Consider the following 20,436-nt stretch of genomic DNA (forward strand, 5'->3'; position numbering starts at 1 on the left):
TAAATACTGGGATTCCCCTTGTAAGCCTTTCAGAAGCAGAATACACCCAGATCACTGATCCACAATACAATCACTTATTATGGGAGTCATGGCGCCAGCTCAATCAGACATCACTCATGACAGCCCTCCTCTGGTGCAGTGGGATGCGGTGAGAAGAGCAGGGAGGCAAGGGTAAGGAGAGTGGCAGGGGGGTGGCAGCATGGCAGGATGGAGGGTGTACTCACAGTTTGGGCTTGGTGGGCAGTGGAGGACCTTCCTTCACTGGGGGCGGAGACATCTTGGCTGGGCCTGGCAAGTCTGGCTGGGCCTCTCGTGGAAGCAGACTGAAGGTGGGCTGAGGGGGGCTGGCAGGCCTGCCGTTCTGCAGTGCCCAGTTGGCCCGGTCCTGACCCTCCACGTCGTGGTACATGTGGACAGGCTGCAGGCCCGACATGCTGGGCCAGATCTCCAGCTCGTTGACGTGGAAACCCTCGGTGCAGGTACTGGGTGGGACCTTGGGCGGAACCTCCAATAGGCTGATCTCTGTGGGCGGGGGAGGGGGAAAGGCCTGGGTGTCCTCAAAGACAGAGTCATCCCCAGGCGCCACACCATTCCTGAACGAGTCGTACACCGCTAGAGGGAGAGAGACAAGAAGTGTCACATTACAGACATCTCCTCACACAGTGCACTAAAATAACCTGCAGCAGAGCCCAGGCTGCCCCACATCCCCCTCTTATAGCCTACTAAACATGGCAGTTCTAAATTTAGTTTGGAATGTGATGTGATATAAAGTAGCAGCTGTGTACAGTCAGCCTGTTTGTCTGGGGGAGGTCTTGATGTAACCCCTGTTTATTTGGTCCATGGATTTCCTCTGATTGCGTGGTGAACTGAGAGCACACAGAGTTATCAGAGAGAATAAACATGTCTCCCTTCTCCCACACTGAGATAGCTGATCATCGCCAAACTACCCACCCCCACTCCTCCTCTTTTACTCCCCCCTCCTCCTCCCTCTCTCCCCCTCTCCCTCTCTCCCCCTCTCCCCTCCCCCTGCCCCCTCTCCCCTCCCCTCTCAGCCCCCTCCCCTCTCCCCCTCTCCCCTCCCCCTCTCTCCTCCCCCTCTCCTCCTCCTCATATAGATCCATGATTATCCAGGAAAGTAAACAGGACCAGGACAGTCATCTGAACCAGAGGAAACCACACAGGGATCCACTAGACCTCCCAGGCTGACTGTCTATTTGTAATCATTAATATGATGTAGTTTAACTCAATTACACTACAAGTTGATACAAGTTATAAAAACGGTCGTCAAGTTAATACAATAATGATTGTAACTCACCTGTGGGAGTGTTGAAGGCCCCTCCAGTGACAGAGAGTTGGGCTGTGCTGCTGACGGAGCCGTAAAGGTTGGTTGCAATGCAGCAGAACTGACCTCCATCCTCTGGGAAGGCCTCTGCTATCACCAGCGTACAGATCTCCTCTGGAACAAACCACAAATCACAACTCTCATCACATACACTGTGGTGAATTAAACAACTAGCAGTGGCACAGTGTTGAAACTAACAGCAAAAAATAAATACTGGTGGTCAGTATAAACAGGTTAGGGAAAGTTTGTAACAGTTGAATGAGACAGACACTGACTGTTCGACCGGTTTAATAGACGTTTACACAGCCATAGAAAAGAGTGGAAGGTTTACTATCTACATGTTTGTAGATAGTGGGCGGGCGGGCGGGCGGACGGACGGACGGACAGACAGACCGACCACTCTGAATGTGACAAGTGAAGTAGGAAAACAGACATACCAACACATGTAGACACACAAACACACACACAAAGAAAAAGAGAAAGTGGGAGAGAACACAGGTGTTGAGAGATGTCTGTAGTGTGACTGACATGGTTTCTATAAGAGCTTGACGGTAACACCTCTTTAGTCACGTCTCAAACTGGAAAAGTCTCTGTGTAAATATGTGTGTAAGAGATTGTGTACGTCTCTCAGAGTTTATTAGATTCCCTCTTATTGTCCCAGACTGATGTTTTGAGGCCTTTGTCAAATCCAGGTTAACGGTAGATGACATCATCACAGTGCCAAAGTGACAGCACAGACTGACGCAACATTCAGACTAACGCAACATACAGACTGACACAACATACAGACTGACGCAACATACAGACTGACACAACATACAGACTGACGCAACATACAGACTGACGCAACATACAGACTGACACAACATACAGACTGACACAACATTCAGACTAACGCAACATACAGACTGACGCAACATACAGACTGACACAACATACAGACTGACACAACATACAGACTGACGCAACATACAGACTGACGCAACATACAGACTGACACAACATACAGACTGACACAACATACAGACTGACACAACATACAGACTGACGCAACATACAGACTGACACAACATACAGACTGACGCAACATACAGACTGACACAACATACAGACTGACGCAACATACAGACTGACACAACATACAGACTGACACAACATACAGACTAACGCAACATACAGACTGACGCAACATACAGACTGACACAACATACAGACTGACGCAACATACAGACTGACACAACATACAGACTGACGCAACATACAGACTGACGCAACATACAGACTGACACCGGTTTGAATGCATGATGGAGCTGACGGGAGTAGACATATAGCAGTGACTTTGTTGATGACAACATGCCTGAGAATGACATAGGAGGAAGTGAAGTAACTTACCCGGCTCTGCTGCAGACCGTGGCTCTGTGTTTCACATGACATCAAAGGGAGAGAGGGAGAGGAGGTAAAGAAGAGCGAGAGGAGTTAGTAAGACTCATAAGTCATTCAATCCTTTTTTAACTTTTCGATGACCTCTCACACAAATAAGTATTCTGACTCTACTGAGAATGTCTCACTTTTCTGCAGGATGCGGAAGTCTGGAGAGTCCTGGATGACCTGTCCCTGTCTGAACCACTGGACCTGCAGAGGAAAGCTGCCTCGAACCCTGCACTCCAACACAACCACCTGACCCTCTGATGCCTGGGCATTCTGTAAGAGCTGGAGGGGGAGAGAGACAGAGTTTTAAGAGAGGGAGGGAGGGAGGGAGGGAGGGTGGGAGGGAGGGGGGAGAGAGAGAGAGAGAGAGAGAGAGAGAGATGGTGACAGATAGTTGAGAAAGATAGAGAGGAGGGAGCGAGAGATGCAGGAAGGGTGAGAGATGAGAGACGGGGGGGCAAGGTAAAGTTGAGAAAGAAACAGAGAGAAAAGGTCAGGGTTAAACAACCAGTGAGAGAGCGAAGGACAGGAGGAGAAAGAGACATCAGAAGGAAGAAAGAAAAAAAAGTGGGAGAGGAGGAAATGAATGAAGACATAGACAGAGAGGAAGACAACACAGTGTCAGTAAGCAGAACAGAACAGAACACCACACGTGGGAGTGGGAGGCCAGCAGACACTGACCCCATTTACAGCACTCTGTTTCACAAAAGGACAGGACACAGCAGGGCTATCCAGACAATCCTGTAACAGCTTCTAGTGTTGCAATCAGAGAGGCAGGAAACCATCCGTTGAGAGGCCAAGGCAGGGGCCAATGGCAGCATTGTGTTACCTCTCCAACCAGTCAACAGGTGTCACAGTGAAAGGACTCATCCTATCTATCAGCAACAGAAACTCTCTCGTGTGTGTGTACTGTGAGTGAATCAGTGCCCCTCTTTGTGAGTGTATGAACTGGGTTTTGCAATGTGACTGAATATTTTGGGATGACCTGGGTGAAATGTGTGTGTGTGTGTGCTTACGAGTGTGTGCGTCCATGCGTATGTGTGTCTCAGTGTGTGTGTGTCTCAGTGTGTGTGTCTCAGTGTGTGTGTGTGTGTGTGTGTGTGTGTGTGTGTGTCTCAGTGTGTGTGTGTGTGTGTGTGTGTGTGTGTGTGTGTGTGTGTGTGTGTGTGTGTGTGTGTGTGTGTGTGCGTGTGCGTGCGTGCGTGCGTGCGTGCGTGCGTGCGTGCGTGCGTGCGTGCGTGCGTGTGTGTGTGCGTGTGTGTGTGTGTGTGTGTGTGTGTGTGTGTGTGTGTGTCTATGCCTATGTGTGTGTACAACAGCCAGGGTGACATCACACCCCTGACTTCACCCAAAAAGAGCACATATTCTCATTGAGATGAAGCCCTACGGCTCCTGGAGGAGGGGGTGAAGACAAACAAATGTATTTTTGTAACGAGCTGGAAAATGATTTGTAGTCTGCAGGGCTGGATGGGAGTGAAACCCTCCTGACCCATATCGGTTTGGCAGGCCTGTTTGATGCGCTGCCTCGGCCGGCTCGCATCCCACCAGCCCACAGACCATGACGTATGGCCTGAGGTGGGCTGAGGGAGGAGGGGAGGAGCAGTTGTAGGTTACAGAATGGTTAAAGCAGGAGACAGGAACTTTCTGGCTGTACCCCTTCAAATGTTTAATCTGACCCCCGCCCCTCCTACGGTGTGTTATTACAGGGAGATGGAGCGTGCGGACGTCTGCATTTATGTGTGTGTGATGCACAACTTTTCCATAACTCCAGATGTAGTCTTACCTTGGTAAAGATAGGGGGCGCTGTAAGAGGACCACCACCTCCATATAGTGAAGAAACTGGACTCTGCATCTGGAGGAAAAGATAGAGAGATGTTATCTGACCATAAATTATCTATCTTGAGAACACTTGCTGTTGTTATTCATAATGACCCTTCCAGATGGTATACTGCTGTGTGTGTATGTGTGTGTGCGTGTGTGTGTGTGTGTGTCTCCTACCCGGTGTGGGGGTGCAGATAGGACCAGGGTGGAGCGGTGAGGTACAGCCTCAGGGCTCTTGGGTGAAGGTGAACGAATGGACACGGAGATTGAAGTCGTCTTCTTCTGGACCCTAAAACAGACAGCATTAGGTCTGTTCATCAGAGTAGCCATTTAGAGAGAGTAAACTGTGCAGTAAATGTATAATTACGACTATTTGCAATAATTGTCTGCTCTCACACACGTCTGATGCTATAAACACACAAAGCCGTCAATTTACACCTTATAAATGACTTTGGACCATATAAAAATGGACTAAGATGATGTCACTGAGAATGACAGCCAAGACGTTAATGTGTAAACAGAAGAGTCGATGAAGGAGTAGTGAAGGCAGAGTGAAGACAGGGAGGGACAGGTGGGAGATACACAGAGAGATAATGACAGCGACAGAGAGAGAGAGAGAGAGAGAGAGAGGCAAGAAGGGCCTTCTATGCCATCAAAAGGGACATCAAATTTGGCATACCAATTAGGATCTGGCTAAAAATACTTGAATCAGTTATAGAACCCATTTCCCTTTATGGTTGTGAGGTCTGGGGTCCGCTCACCAAGCAAGAATTCACAAAATGGGATAAACACCAAATTGATACTGCATGCAGATTTGGCAAAAATATCCTCCGTGTACAACGTAAAACACCAAATAATGCATGCAGAGCAGAATTAGGCCAATACCCGCTAATGATCAAAATCCAGAGAAGAGACGTTAAATTCTACAACCACCGAAAAGGAAGCGATTCCCAAACCTTCCATAACAAAGCAATCACCTACAGAGAGATGAACCTGGAGAAGAGTCCCCTAAGCAAGCTGGTCCTGGGGCTCTGTTCACAAACACAAACAGACCCCACAGAGCCCCAGGAGAGCAACACAATTGGACCCAAACAAAATAACAGCGCAAACTAGATAGTTATTTGTCCCTAAACAGAGAGTACACAGTGGCAGAATACCTGACCACTGTGACTGACCCAAACTTAAGGAAAGCTTTGACTATGTACAGACTCCGTGAGCATAGCCTTGCTATTGAGAAAGGCCGCCGTAGGCAGACCTGGCTCTCAAGAGAAGACAGGCTATGTGCACACTGCCCACAAAATGAGGTGGAAACTGAGCTGCACTTCATAACCTTCTGCCCAATGTATGACCATATTAGAGACACATATTTCCCTCAGATTACACAGACCCATAAAGAATTTGAAAACAAACCCCATATCTATTGGGTGAAATACCACAGTGTGTCATCAAAGCAGCAAGATGTGTGACCTGTTGCCACAAGAAAAGTGCAACCAGTGAAAAACAAACACTATTGTAAATACAACCCATATTTATGTTTATTTATTTTCCCTTTTGTACTTTAACTATTTGCACATAATATGACATTTGCAATGTCTTTATTATTTTTGTAACTTTTGTAACTAATGTTTACTGTTTTTTAAATTGTTTATTTCACTTTTGTTTATTATCTATTTCACTTGCTTTGCAATGTAAACATATGTTTCCCATGTCAATAAGGCCCTTAAATTAAAATGTAATTTAATTGAGAAAGAGAGAGGGAGGAGGCTGCCCCCCAGAGACCTCTCATTATCTAAATGACCCAGAGTTTCACTGGCCAGGGTTATAAGGTAATTTGACAGTTTTATAGGGCTAGTTAAATTAGAGCAAGCAGCTAGCCTGATTACCACCTGGAGGGCCCAGTTGACCTTGACCCAACCACAGGGTTAGGAAGGGGTTAAGGCTCACAAGGTGAGGGGTGGTGAGAGGTTCATGCTAAGACACAGGCACGCACACACACACACACACACACACACACACACACACACACACACACACACACACACACACACACACACACACACACACACACACACACACACACACACACACACACACACACACACACACAAACGTACTGAGGCATGGCTCCTGATCTGGACTTTGACACTTCTCCTTCTGAGTCGGAGGATGAAGCACCTGAACAGAGGCACAGAGGGATGAGAAATAGAGACCTTTCAGTGAAAGTTGTCCGTACATTCATTCAAATGACAGGAATTGAATAACAGTGAGTGCAGAGATAATAGCAGTTACCCTGGATGTAGACCTCTGCCGAGGTGTTGTCCGCCCCCAGGCTGTTGGAGGCCACGCAGGTGTAGCGTCCCGTGTCGTCCTCGAAGGCCTCAGCGATCACCAGCGTGTGTAGGGCACCATCCCTCCAGATCTGGATGTCAGGACAGTGGTGCAGCTCCCGCCCCTCACAGAACCACCTGGACACACACAGAGAAAACAGTCACTTAAATACCACTCTACAAACAGCCATAGGCCCCACCAATGTGTTGATACAAGTAAGAACCATCACTCAAGATAAAACTATTTCATTAATTTCAGATTAGCGGTTATAATCAAGACTATGAAGAATGTGGTCTGCCAATCAGAGTAATTAATCAGATTACTGTAAACCCCCTCCAAACGCACCCACACACCTGAGTACTGCCAGACAGACACCGCCACTCATCTATGATACATTGGTTTTGGGATAATTGAAATCTTTCATGGTTTCCATACAAATGTTATCCAACCTCAGTTTATGTGTGGTTACTGTTTATACTGTGCATTCATTTATGAGTCCCATTTTTCACTCTCAACACCATGTCCACTGTGCAGTGTAGATACAAAGTTGTATTAGACTTTTTCCCCACACATATGCCTTCACAGACACCTCTACCCTCTGGGCATGTCTCAGAGAGTGTTTCCGTACCTGCTCAAGCTCAGCGCTGAGGCAATGACAAAACGCAGAGTTACAGGAAACAGGCACATCCCCTCCTTCCCTAACCCCAGACGTCTGAGTTTCTGCCTGGGCTGGAGCGTGGCCTGGTGGGACCTGCCTTGCTCGATACCTGCCTTGCTCGATCAATCACTCACTTCTCACTCACTTCTCCCCTCTCTGGATTGCAGGAGGCATAAGACACTCTACAGACAGTCTACCACACTAAACAGGCATGATACAGTCTACCAGACTAAACAGGCATGAGACAGCCTATCAGACTAGACAGGCCTCAGACAGTGTAACACACTAAACAGGCATGAGACTATCTACCACACTAAACAGGCCTAAAATAGTCTACAGACTGTCTACCACACTAAACAGGCATGAAACAGTCTACCGGTCTAGACAGGCATATGAGACAGCCTACCAGACTAGACAGGCATGAGACAGCCTACCAGACTAAACAGGCATGATACATCCTACCAGACTAGACAGGCATGAGACAGCCTACCAGACTAAACAGGCATGAGACAGCCTACCAGACTAAACAGGCCTCAGACAGTGTACCGCACTAAAAAGGCATGAGACCATCTTCCACAGTAAACAGGCCTAAAATAGTCTACAGACTGTCTATTGCAAGAAACAGAAAGGAGACAGTCTACCAGACCCAGAACCATCTCACTCCTGCTTCGCCATGCTTTTGCTCCTCCTATAAAATGAGAAAACATGCTCCTATACAGCTGTAACTTTATTGCCTGCCCATTAACCCCAGCAGTGAGAGGAGAAGGAGGCGGAGCAGGAGGAGGAGGAGCAGGAATTCAGAATGGACGAAGCACAGCTGTTCTGTTCCGCCGATGGCAGACCTCGGGAGATTCCAGCCTTTCTGGAACGCTGTATAAAATGCCCTGCATTCCTCTGCCTGGCTATTATACACTTTACATTATACCCTCACTTCACCCTGCCAGTCAGATGCCAGGACAGGCAGGCAGGCAGGCAGGCAGACAGGCAGGCAGGCAGGCAGGCAGGCAGGCAGACAGGCAGGCAGGCAGGCAGACAGACAGACAGACAGACAGACAGACAGACAGACAGACAGACAGACAGACAGACAGACAGACAGACAGACAGACATCACTTAATCCCCTATTATTTACACCTGATGTGAGAGAGATGCTGAGAGAAGAAAGGGATGGAGAAAGTGAATGAGAGTGCTGGGTAGAACAAGAGTGTGAATGAGTGGTGTGCCAGGCAGGTTCTGAAAGGACAACTGCATACACCTGAGCCAAAAACATTTAAACTCAATTCCTGACATTTAATCCTAGTAAAAATTCCGTTTTAGGTCAGTTAGGATCACCACTTTATTTTAAGAATGTGAAATGCCAGAATAGTAGTAGAGAAGATGATTTATTTCAGCTTTTATTTCCTTCATCACATTCCCAGTGGGTCAGAAGTTTACATACACTCAATTAGTATTTGGTAACATTGCCTTTAAATTGTTTAACTTGGGTCAAACACTTCCGGTAGCCTTCCACAAGCTTCCCACAATAAGTTGGGTGAATTTTGGCCCATTCCTCCTTACAAAGCTGGTGTAACTGAGTCAGGTTTGTAAGCCTCCTTGCTCGCACACACTTTTTCAGTTCTGCCCACACATTTTCTATGGGATTGAGGTCAGGGCTTTGTGATGGCCACTCCAATACCTTGACTTTGTTGTCCATAAGCCATTTTGCCACAACTTTGGAAGTATGCTTGGGGTCATTGTCCATTTGGAAGACCCATTTGCGACCAAGCTTTAACTTCCTGACTGATGTCTTGAGATGTTGCTTCAATATATCCACATAATTCTTCTACCTCATGATGCCATCTATTTTGTGAAGTGCACCAGTCCCTCCTGCAGCAAAGCACCCCCACAACATGATGCTGCCAACCCCGTGCTTCACGGTTGGGATGGTGTTCTTCGGCTTGCAAGACTCCCCCTTTTTCCTCCAAACATAGCGATGGTCGTTATGGCAAAACAGTTCTATTTTTGTTTCATCAGATCAGAGGACATTTCTCAAAAAAGTCAGATCTTTGTCCCCATGTGCAAACCGTAGTCTGGCTTTTTTATGGCGGTTTTGGAGCAGTGGCATCTTCTTTCTGAGCGGCTTGTCAGGTTATGTCGATATAGAACTCATTTCACTGTAGATATAGATACTTTTGTACCTGTTTCCTCCAGCATCTTGACAAGGACCTTTGCTGTTGTTCTGGGATTGATTTGCACTTTTTGCACCAAAGTATATTCATCTCTAGGAGACAGAACGCTTCTCCTTCCTGAGTGGTACGATGGCTGCGTGGTCCCATGGTGTTTATACTTGCATACGATTGTTTGTACAGATGAACGTTGTACCTTCAGGCATTTGGAAATTGCTCCCAAGGATGAACCAGACTTTTGGAAGTCTAAAATATTTTTTCTGAGGTCATGGCTGATTTCTTTTGATTCTCCTATGATGTTAAGCAGAGAGGCACTGAGTTTGAAGGTAGGCTTGAAATACATCCACAGATACACCTCCAGTTGACTCAAATTATGTAAATTAGCCTATCAGAAGCTTCTAAAGCCATGACATAATTTTATGGAATTTTCCAAGCTGTTTAAAGGGACAGTCAACTTAGTGTATGTAAACTTCTTACCCACTGGAATGGTGATACAGTGAGTTAAAAGTGAAATAATCTGTCTATAAACAATTGTTGGAAAAATTAGATAGTAGATGTCCTAACCGTATTGCCAAAACTATAGTTTGTTAACAAGAAATTTGTGGAGTGGTTGAAAAATTTGTTTCAATGACTCCAACCTAAGTGTATGTAAACTTTCGACTTCAACTGTATGTCTTAGCATGGTAAGCAAGGCTAGTCATAAGCCTACACTTGGGGACATTCAGCTGTTCTCCCATATGAGAATGTTTTTTGGTTCCAGGGAGGAGACTTTTTGGTTCCACGTCAAACCCTTTTGGGTTGCATGTTAAACCCCTGTGGAAAGGGTCCTATATGTAACCCAAAAGTGTTCTACCTGGAACCAAAAAGGCTTCATCAAAGGGTTCTACTATGGGGACAGCTGAAGAACCCTTAGAGTGTGCTGTAACTGGGACTGCTCTGAACTGTTGCTACAACCCCTGCTTTCCCCTTAGTAATGACCTAGTCACGATACCAGTCGTGTGTCTTAGCATGGTTAGCGAGGCTAGTCATAACCCTATATTGTGACGGCACTGAACTGCTCCTACTGCTACAGCTCTAATATTAACCTCTCGTAACTGAGTTCTCTTCCTTATTTCCTGATTAAGTGAAATTAAGGAAAGTTAGCCACAGCCTATCGTCCAGGAAGACAGTTAGTTATGTGTTAAATTATAGGAAACAGATCAGGTCTGTTAGTGACACGAGGCCTCGAGCAGGGAGGCAGGGAGGCCTTGTGTTATCCAGTAGCAGCATGTCATCCACAGGCAGCTGGAGGCCAAGAGTCAGCCACGCTCCAAACATCCACAGCTATCTCCACTGTACTGATGAGGCAGACTGTGACAAACATCCACAGCTATCTCCACTGTACTGATGAGGCAGACTGTGACAAACATCCACAGCTATCTCCACTGTACTGATGAGGCAGACTGTGACAAACATGCCAAGTCTTTATACAGGGCTTTTCCTTCTACCCAAGAGTATGGGTTTGCTGTTTGATCTGATTTATAATTCTCAGTAATATCAAAGGCTTGTGTTGAGGAGCTGAAACAGTTCCGTGGATACAGTGCACTGAGCTGACAGCAGAAGGAAATTGAAAGTCTTGATTGTTTGAGCAAAGCAATATGTCTGCGTGGTTCAGGATCCATTTCTCACATTATGACAACAGGGAAGAAAAAACTAAATAACTTGGTTGGTTAAAATCCATCTTCTCGGAATTAGCTCTGAATTAAAAATCAAGGGGATTTGTGTTTTTTTTTTTGCTCTCATGAGTCCCCATTTCTCTACGATAATCACAATGACTCGTAGTCTCCCTCATATTCTCAGTGCCACATGCTCCCAGTTTGACGTATCCCACACTGCATACAACACCATTTAGCTGTAACAGAATAATTTGGACTATACATTCACTAGAGGGTACAGTTAATATAGAGGGAAAGAGAGGAGAGCAGAGTAGGCATCCAGGAGCCGATGTTCAACCTAACAGGCAGCCAGAACTGCAGAGTAAACTTAACCCACTCTCAGTGAGCACCACAATAAAACTTCATATTAATCAAACCCTAATGACCTGCTATTATGTATAATTACTGAGGAAACTCAGTTAGAAACAGACTATCTGCAATGTTCCTTGTTTAAACCCCACTCCATGTAACTTCGTTTAGCCAGGCACTGTGGAATGTGCTGAACATAACTCACTTTTCTTACTGTTGTCACTGTTCCTTCTTATACTGTTCTCACTGTTCCTTCTCGCTGTTCCCTCTCACTGTTCCTTCTCACTGTTCCTTCTCACTCTTCCTTCTCACTGTTCTTACTGTTCCTTCTTACTGTTCTCACTGTTCCTTCTCACTGTTCCCTGTCACTGTTCCTTCTCACTGTTCCTTCTCACTGTTCCTTCTCACTCTTCCTTCTCACTGTTCTTACTGTTCCTTCTTACTGTTCTCACTGTTCCTTCTCACTGTTCCCTGTCACTGTTCCTTCTCACTGTTCCTTCTCACTGTTCCTTCACACTGTTCCCTCTCACTGTTCCTTCTCACTGTTCCTTCTCATTGTTCCTTTTCACTGTTCCCTCTCACTGTTCCTTCTCATTGTTCCTTTTCACTGTTCCCTCTCACTGTTCCTTCTCACTGTTCCTTCTCACTGTTCCTTCTTACTTTTCCTTCTCACTGTTCTTACTGTTCCTTCTTACTGTTCGCACTGTTCCCTCTCGCTGTTCCTTCTCACTGTTTCTTCTCACTCTTCCTTCTCACTGTTCTTACTGTTCCTTCTTACTGTTCGCACTGTTCCCTCTCGCTGTTCCTTCTCACTGTTTCTTCTCACTCTTCCTTCTCACTGTTCTTACTGTTCCTTCTTACTGTTCTCACTGTTCCTTCTCACTGTTCCCTGTCACTGTTCCTTCTCACTGTTCCTTCTCACTGTTCCTTCTCATTGTTCCTTTTCACTGTTCCCTCTCACTGTTCCTTCTCACTGTTCCTTCTCATTGTTCCTTTTCACTGTTCCCTCTCACTGTTCCTTCTCATTGTTCCTTTTCACTGTTCCCTCTCGCTGTTCCTTCTCACTGTTTCTTCTCACTCTTCCTTCTCACTGTTCTTACTGTTCCTTCTTACTGTTCTCACTGTTCCTTCTCACTGTTCCCTGTCACTGTTCCTTCTCACTGTTCCTTCTCACTGTTCCTTCTCATTGTTCCTTTTCACTGTTCCCTCTCACTGTTCCTTCTCACTGTTCCTTCTCACTGTTCCTTCTTACTTTTCCTTCTCACTGTTCTTACTGTTCCTTCTTACTGTTCGCACTGTTCCCTCTCGCTGTTCCTTCTCACTGTTTCTTCTCACTCTTCCTTCTCACTGTTCTTACTGTTCCTTCTTACTGTTCTCACTGTTCCTTCTCACTGTTCCCTGTCACTGTTCCTTCTCACTGTTCCTTCTCACTGTTCCTTCTCATTGTTCCTTTTCACTGTTCCCTCTCACTGTTCCTTCTCACTGTTCCTTCTCACTGTTCCTTCTTACTTTTCCTTCTCACTGTTCTTACTGTTCCTTCTTACTGTTCGCACTGTTCCCTCTCGCTGTTCCTTCTCACTGTTTCTTCTCACTCTTCCTTCTCACTGTTCTTACTGTTCCTTCTTACTGTTCTCACTGTTCCTTCTCACTGTTCCCTGTCACTGTTCCTTCTCACTGTTCCTTCTCACTGTTCCTTCTCATTGTTCCTTTTCACTGTTCCTTCTCACTGTTCCTTCTCACTGTTCCTTCTCACTGTTCCTTCTCACTGTTCCCTCTCACTGTTCCTTCTTACTGTTCTCACTGTTCCTTCTTACTGTTCTCACTGTTCCTTCTCACTGTTCCTTCTTACTGTTCTCACTGCTCGTTCTTACTGTTCCTTCTCACTGTTCCTTCTCATTGTTCCTTCTCATTGTTCCTTCTTACTTTTCCTTCTTACTGTTCTCACTGTTCCTTCTTGCTGTTCCTTCTCAATGTTCCTTCACACTGTTCCTTCACACTGTTCCTTCTCACTGTTCTCACTGTTCCTTCTTACTGTTCTCACTGTTCCTTCTTACTGTTCTCACTGTTCCTTCTCACTGTTCTCACTGTTCCTTCTCACTGTTCCTTCTTACTGTTCTCACTGCTCCTTCTTACTGTTCATACTGTTCCTTCTCACTGTTCCTTCTCATTGTTCCTTCACACTGTTCCTTCTCACTGTTCTCACTGTTCCTTCTTACTGTTCTCACTGTTCCTTCTTACTGTTCTCACTGTTCCTTCTCACTGTTCTCACTGTTCCTTCTTACTGTTCCTTCTCACTGTTCTCGCTGTTCCTTCTCACTGTTCTCACTGTTCCTTCTTACTGTTCTCATGGTTCCTTTTCACTGTTCTCACTGTTCCTTCTTACTGTTCTCACTGTTCCTTCTCACTGTTCTCACTGTTCCTTCTCGCTGTTCCTTCTTACTGTTCTCACTGCTCCTTCTTGCTGTTCTCACTGTTCCTTCTTACTGTTCCCTCTCAATGTTCCTTCGCACTGTTCTCACTGTTCCTTCTCGCTGCTCCTTCTCACTGTTCTCACTGTTCCTTCTTACTGTTCTCACTGTTCCTTCTCACTGTTCCTTCTCACTGTTCTCACTGTTCCTTATTACTGTTGTCACTGTTCCTTTTCGCTGTTCTCGCTGTTCGTTCTTACTGTTCTCACTGTTCCTTCTTACTGTTCTCACTGTTCCTTTTTATTTTATTTTTATTTAACCTTTATTTAACCAGGTAAGCTAGTTGAGAACAAGTTCTCATTTGCAACTGCGACCTGGCCAAGATAAAGCATAGCAGTGCGAACAGACAACACAGAGTTACACATGGAGTAAACAATTAACAAGTCAATAACACAGTAGAAAAAAAGAGAGTCTATATACATTGTGTGCAAAAGGCATGAGGAAGTAGGCAAATAATTACAATTTTGCAGATTAACACTGGAGTGATAAATGATCAGATGGTCATGTACAGGTATTGGTGTGCAAAAGAGCAGAAAAGTAAATAAATAAAAACAGTATGGGGATGAGGTAGGTAAAATTGGGGGCTTTGTTGCGGAATAGAAAGCCGGCTCTAGATTTGATTTTCGATTGGAGATGTTTCATATGAGTCTGGAAGGAGAGTTTACAGTCTAGCCAGACACCTAGATACTTATAGATGTCCACATATTCAAGGTCGGAACCATCCAGGGTGGTGATGCTAGTCGGGCGGGCGGGTGCATGCAAAAAGCATGCATTTGGTTTTACTAGCGTTTAAGAGCAGTTGGAGGCCACGGAAGGAGTGTTGTATGGCATTGAAGTTTCGAGGTTAGATAGCACAGTGTCCAAGGACGGGCCGGAAGTATACAGAATGGTGTCGTCTGCGTAGAGGTGGATCAGGGAATCGCCCGCAGCAAGATCATCATCATTGATATATACAGAGAAAAGAGTCGGCCCGAGAATTGAGCCCTGTGGCACCCCCATAGAGACTGCCAGAGGACCGGACAGCATGCCCTCCGATTTGACACACTGAACTCTGTCTGCAAAGTAGTTGGTGAACCAGGCAAGGCACTCATCAGAAAAACCGAGGCTACTGAGTCTGCCGATAAGAATATGGTGATTGACAGAGTCGAAAGCCTTGGCAAGGTCGATGAAGACGGCTGCACAGTACTGTCTTTTATCGATGGCGGTTATGATATCGTTTAGTACCTTGAGCGTGGCTGAGGTGCACCCGTGACCGGCTCGGAAACCAGATTGCACAGCGGAGAAGGTATGGTGGGATTCCAGATGGTCAGTGACCTGTTTGTTGACTTGGCTTTCGAAGACCTTAGATGGGCAGGGCAGGATGGATATAAGTCTGTAACAGTTTGGGTCCAGGGTGTCTCCCCCTTTGAAGAGGGGGATGACTGCGGCAGCTTTCCAATCCTTGGGGATCTCAGACGATATGAAAGAGAGGTTGAACAGGCTGGTAATAGGGGTTGCGACAATGGCGGCAGATAGTTTCAGAAATAGAGGGTCCAGATTGTCAAGCCCAGCTGAGTTGTACGAGTCCAGGTTTTGCAGCTCTTTCAGAACATCTGCTATCTGGATTTGGGCAAAGGAGAACCTGGAGAGGCTTGGGCGAGTAGCTGCGGGGGGGGCGGAGCTGTTGGCCGAGGTTGGAGTAGCCAGGCGGAAGGCATGCCGTGTTACCTAGCCTCAGTGCAGTGGGCAGCTGGGAGGAGGTGCTCTTGTTCTCCATGGACTTCACAGTGTCCCAGAACTTTTTGGAGTTGGAGCTACAGGATGCAAATTTCTGCCCGAAGAAGCTGGCCTTAGCTTTCCTGACTGACTGCGTGTATTGGTTCCTGACTTCCCTGAACAGTTGCATATCGCGTGGACTATTCGATGCTATTGCAGTCCGCCACAGGATGTTTTTGTGCTGGTCGAGTGCAGTCAGGTCTGGAGTGAACCAAGGGCTATATCTGTTCTTAGTTCTGCATGTTTTGAACGGAGCATGCTTATCTAAAATGGTGAGGAAGTTACTTTTAAAGAATGACCAGGCATCCTCAACTGACGGGATGAGGTCAATGCCCTTCCAGGATACCCGGGCCAGGTCGATTAGAAAGGCCTGCTCACAGAAGTGTTTTAGGGAGCGTTTGACAGTGATGAGGGGTGGTCGTTTGACTGCGGATCCGTAGCGGATACAGGCAATGAGGCAGTGATCGCTGAGATCCTGGTTGAAGACAGCAGAGGTGTATTTGGAGGGCCAGTAGGTCAGGATGACGTCTATGAGGGTGCCCTTGTTTAAAGATTTAGGGTTGTACCTGGTGGGTTCCTTGATGATTTGTGTGAGATTGAGGGCATCTAGATTAGATTGTAGGACTGCCGAGGTGTTAAGCATATCCCAGTTTAGGTCACCTAACAGAACAAACTCTGAAGCTAGATGGGGGGCGATCAATTCACAAATGGTGTCCAGGGCACAGCTGGGAGCTGAGGGGGGTCGGTAGCAGGCGGCAACAGTGAGAGACTTATTTCTGGAGAGAGTAATTTTTTTAATTTGTAGTTCGATCTGTTTGGGTATGGATCTGGAAAGTATGACATTACTTTGCAGGCTATCTCTGCAGTAGACTGCAATTCCTCCCCCTTTGGCAGTTCTATCTTGACGGAAAATGTTATAGTTGGGTATGGAAATCTCCAAATTTTTGGTGGCCTTCCTGAGCCAGGATTCAGACACAGCAAGGACATCAGGGTTAGCAGAATGTGCTAAAGCAGTGAGTAAAACAAACGTAGGGAGGAGGCTTCTGATGTTGACATGCATGAAACCAAGGCTTTTTCGATCACAGAAGTCAACAAACGAGGGTGCCTGGAGACATGCAGGGCCTGGGTTTACCTCTACATCACCCGCGGAATAGAGGAGGAGTAGTATGAGGGTGCGGCTAAAGGCTATCAAAACTGGTCGTCTAGAGCGTTGGGGACAAAGAATAAAAGGAGCAGATTTCTGGGCATGGTAGGATATATTCAGGGCATAATGCGCAGACAGGGGTATGGTGGGGTGCGGGTACAGCGGAGGTAAGCCCAGGCAGTGGGTGATGATAAGAGAGGTTGTATCTCTGGACATGCTGGTTGTAATGGGTGAGGTCACCACATGTGTTGGAGGTGGGACAAAGGAGGTATCAGGGGTATGAAGAGTGGAACTAGGGGCTCCATTGTAAACTAAAACAATGATAACTAACCTGAACAACAGTATACAAGGCATATTGACATTTGAGAGAGACATACAGCGAGTCATACAGTAATCACAGGTGTTGAATTGGGAGAGCTAGCTGAAACAGTAGGTGAGACAACAACAGCTAATCAGCTAGCACAACAACAGCAGGTAAAATGGTGTTGACTAGGCAGAGAGGGTCGGATTAACTACACACAGAGCCTGAGTGCGGCTGGGGCCGACAGATAAAACATAAACAAGCAGAATGGAGTACCGTGATTAATGGACAGTCCAGCATGCATCAGCTATGTAGCCAAGTGATCAGTGTCCAGGGGGCAGCGGTGGATGGGACAGGGAAGCTAGACTGGCAAGTATTATCCAGGTTAAAAAAACTGGCTGGCTGTGCAGAAGGTGAAAGTCGCTAGCAGTGGCTAACAATGACTAAATAGCTTGTAGCTAGTTCGCTGGTTAGCTTCTGGAGGTTCTTGAATGTGTTCTTGAAAATAATAGCGATTCCGTATCACATTGGGTGAGGCAGGTTACCGGAAGGTATAACCTTCTCGAAGGTTCTCACTGTTCCTTCTTACTGTTCTCACTGTTCCTTCTCATTGTTCTCACTGTTCCTTCTCCCTGTTCTCACTGTTCCATCTCACTGTTCCTTCTTACTGTTCTCACTGTTTTTTATTACTGTTCTCACTGTTCCTTCTTACTGTTTGTTCCTTCTTACTGTCCTCACTGTTCTTTCTTACTGTTCCTTCTTACTGTTCTCACTGTTCCTTCTTACTGTTCCTTCTCACTGTTTGTTCCTTCTTACTGTTCTCACTGTTCCTTCTCACTGTTTGTTCCTTCTTACTGTTCCTTCTCACTGTTTGTTCCTTCTTACTGTTCTCACTGTTCCTTCTTACTGTTTGTTCCTTCTTACTGTTCTCACTGTTCTTTCTTACTGTTCCTTCTTACTGTTCTCACTGTTCCTTCTTACTGTTCCTTCTCACTGTTTGTTCCTTCTTACTGTTCTCACTGTTCCTTCTTACTGTTCCTTCTTACTGTTCCTTCTCACAGTTTGTTCCTTCTTACTGTTCTCACAGTTTTTTATTACTGTTCTCACTGTTCCTTCTTACTGTTTGTTCCTTCTTACTGTTCTCACTGTTCTTTCTTACTGTTCCTTCTTACTGTTCTCACTGTTCCTTCTTACTGTTCCTTCTTACTGTTTGTTCCTTCTTACTGTTCTCACTGTTCCTTCTTACTGTTCCTTCTTACTGTTCTCACTGTTCCTTCTTACTGTTCCTTCTTACTGTTCCTTCTCACAGTTTGTTCCTTCTTACTGTTCTCACAGTTTTTTATTACTGTTCTCACTGTTCCTTCTTACTGTTTGTTCCTTCTTACTGTTCTCACTGTTCTTTCTTACTGTTCCTTCTTACTGTTCTCACTGTTCCTTCTTACTGTTCCTTCTTACTGTTTGTTCCTTCTTACTGTTCTCACTGTTCTTTCTTACTGTTCCTTCTTACTGTTCTCACTGTTCCTTCTTACTGCTCCTTCTCATTGTTTGTTCCTTCTGATTGTTCCTTCTTACTGTTCCTTCTTACTGTTTGTTCCTTCTTACTGTTCCTTCTCACTGTTTGTTCCTTCTTACTGTTCCTTCTCACTGTTTGTTCCTTCTTACTGTTCTCGCTGTTCCTTCTCACTGTTTGTTCCTTCTTACTGTTCATTCTCACTGTTTGTTCCTTCTTACTGTTCATTCTCACTGTTCATTCTCACTGTTCATTCTCACTGTTCATTCTCACTGTTCATTCTCACTGTTTGTTCCTTCTTACTGTTCCTTCTCACTGTTCATTCTCACTGTTTGTTCCTTCTTACTGTTCCTTCTCACTGTTTGTTCCTTCTTACTGTTCCTTCTCACTGTTTGTTCCTTCTTACTGTTCTCGCTGTTCCTTCTCACTGTTTGTTCCTTCTTACTGTTCCTTCTCACTGTTTGTTCCTTCTTACTGTTCTCCCTGTTCCTTCTTACTGTTCCTTCTTACTGTTCTCACTGTTCCTTCTCACTGTTCCTTCTTACTGTTCTCCCTGTTCCTTCTTGCTGTTCCTTCTTGCTGTTCCTTCTTGCTGTTCCTTCTTACTGTTCTCACTGTTCCTTCTTACTGTTCCTTCTTACTGTTCCTTCTCACTGTTCCTTCTCACTGTTTGTTCCTTCTTACTGTTCCTTCTCACTGTTTGTTCCTTCTTACTGTTCTCACTGTTCCTTCTCACTGTTTGTTCCTTCTTACTGTTCTCACTGTTTGTTCCTTCTTACTGTTCTCCCTGTTCCTTCTTACTGTTCCTTCTCACTGTTTGTTCCTTCTTACTGTTCTCCCTGTTCCTTCTTACTGTTCCTTCTTACTGTTCTCCCTGTTCCTTCTCACTGTTCGTTCCTTCTCACTGTTTGTTCCTTCTTACTGTTCTCACTGTTCCTTCTCACTGTTCCTTCTCACTGTTTCTTCTCACTGTTCCTTCTCACTGTTCCTTCTCACTGTTTGTTCATTCTCACTGTTTGTTCCTTCTTACTGTTCCTTCTCACTGCTCCTTCTCACTGTTCCTTCTCACTGTTCCTTCTCACTGTTTGTTCCTTCTTACTGTTCCTTCTCACTGTTCCTTCTCACTGTTTGTTCCTTCTTACTGTTCCTTCTCACTGCTCCTTCTTACTGTTCCTTCTCACTGCTCCTTCTCACTGTTCCTTCTCACTGTTTGTTCCTTCTCACTGTTCCTTCTCACTGCTCCTTCTTACTGTTCCTTCTCACTGCTCCTTCTCACTGTTCCTTCTCACTGTTTGTTCCTTCTCACTGTTCCTTCTCACTGTTTGTTCCTTCTTACTGTTCCTTCTCACTGTTCCTTCTCACTGTTCCTTCTCACTGTTTGTTCCTTCTCACTGTTCCTTCTCACTGCTCCTTCTTACTGTTCCTTCTCACTGCTCCTTCTCGCTGTTCCTTCTCACTGTTTGTTCCTTCTCACTGTTCCTTCTCACTGTTTGTTCCTTCTCACTGTTCCTTCTC

The 20,436-nt window shown here is 45.7% G+C and overlaps 1 protein-coding gene across 8 annotated transcripts in view; it reads right to left on the reverse strand.

Moving 5' to 3' along the window:
- palld (palladin, cytoskeletal associated protein) overlaps positions 1 to 20,436 on the reverse strand; it is a 108,935-nt gene that overhangs the window by 46,750 nt on the left and 41,749 nt on the right. For all 8 annotated transcript variants that reach the window (XM_052459879.1, XM_052459857.1, XM_052459873.1 and 5 more), the window contains 8 exons: positions 6,881 to 7,056; positions 6,706 to 6,766; positions 4,769 to 4,880; positions 4,554 to 4,622; positions 2,911 to 3,052; positions 2,735 to 2,758; positions 1,316 to 1,456; positions 225 to 612 (listed from right to left, as the gene is read on the reverse strand). In XM_052459879.1, coding sequence (XP_052315839.1) covers positions 225 to 612; positions 1,316 to 1,456; positions 2,735 to 2,758; positions 2,911 to 3,052; positions 4,554 to 4,622; positions 4,769 to 4,880; positions 6,706 to 6,766; positions 6,881 to 7,056 — 1,113 coding nt within the window. The remainder of the gene's footprint in view (positions 1 to 224; positions 613 to 1,315; positions 1,457 to 2,734; positions 2,759 to 2,910; positions 3,053 to 4,553; positions 4,623 to 4,768; positions 4,881 to 6,705; positions 6,767 to 6,880; positions 7,057 to 20,436) is intronic.

Source organism: Oncorhynchus keta, chromosome 1 (genome assembly GCF_023373465.1).
Source record: "Oncorhynchus keta strain PuntledgeMale-10-30-2019 chromosome 1, Oket_V2, whole genome shotgun sequence".
Taxonomy (NCBI): Eukaryota; Metazoa; Chordata; class Actinopteri; order Salmoniformes; family Salmonidae; genus Oncorhynchus; species Oncorhynchus keta.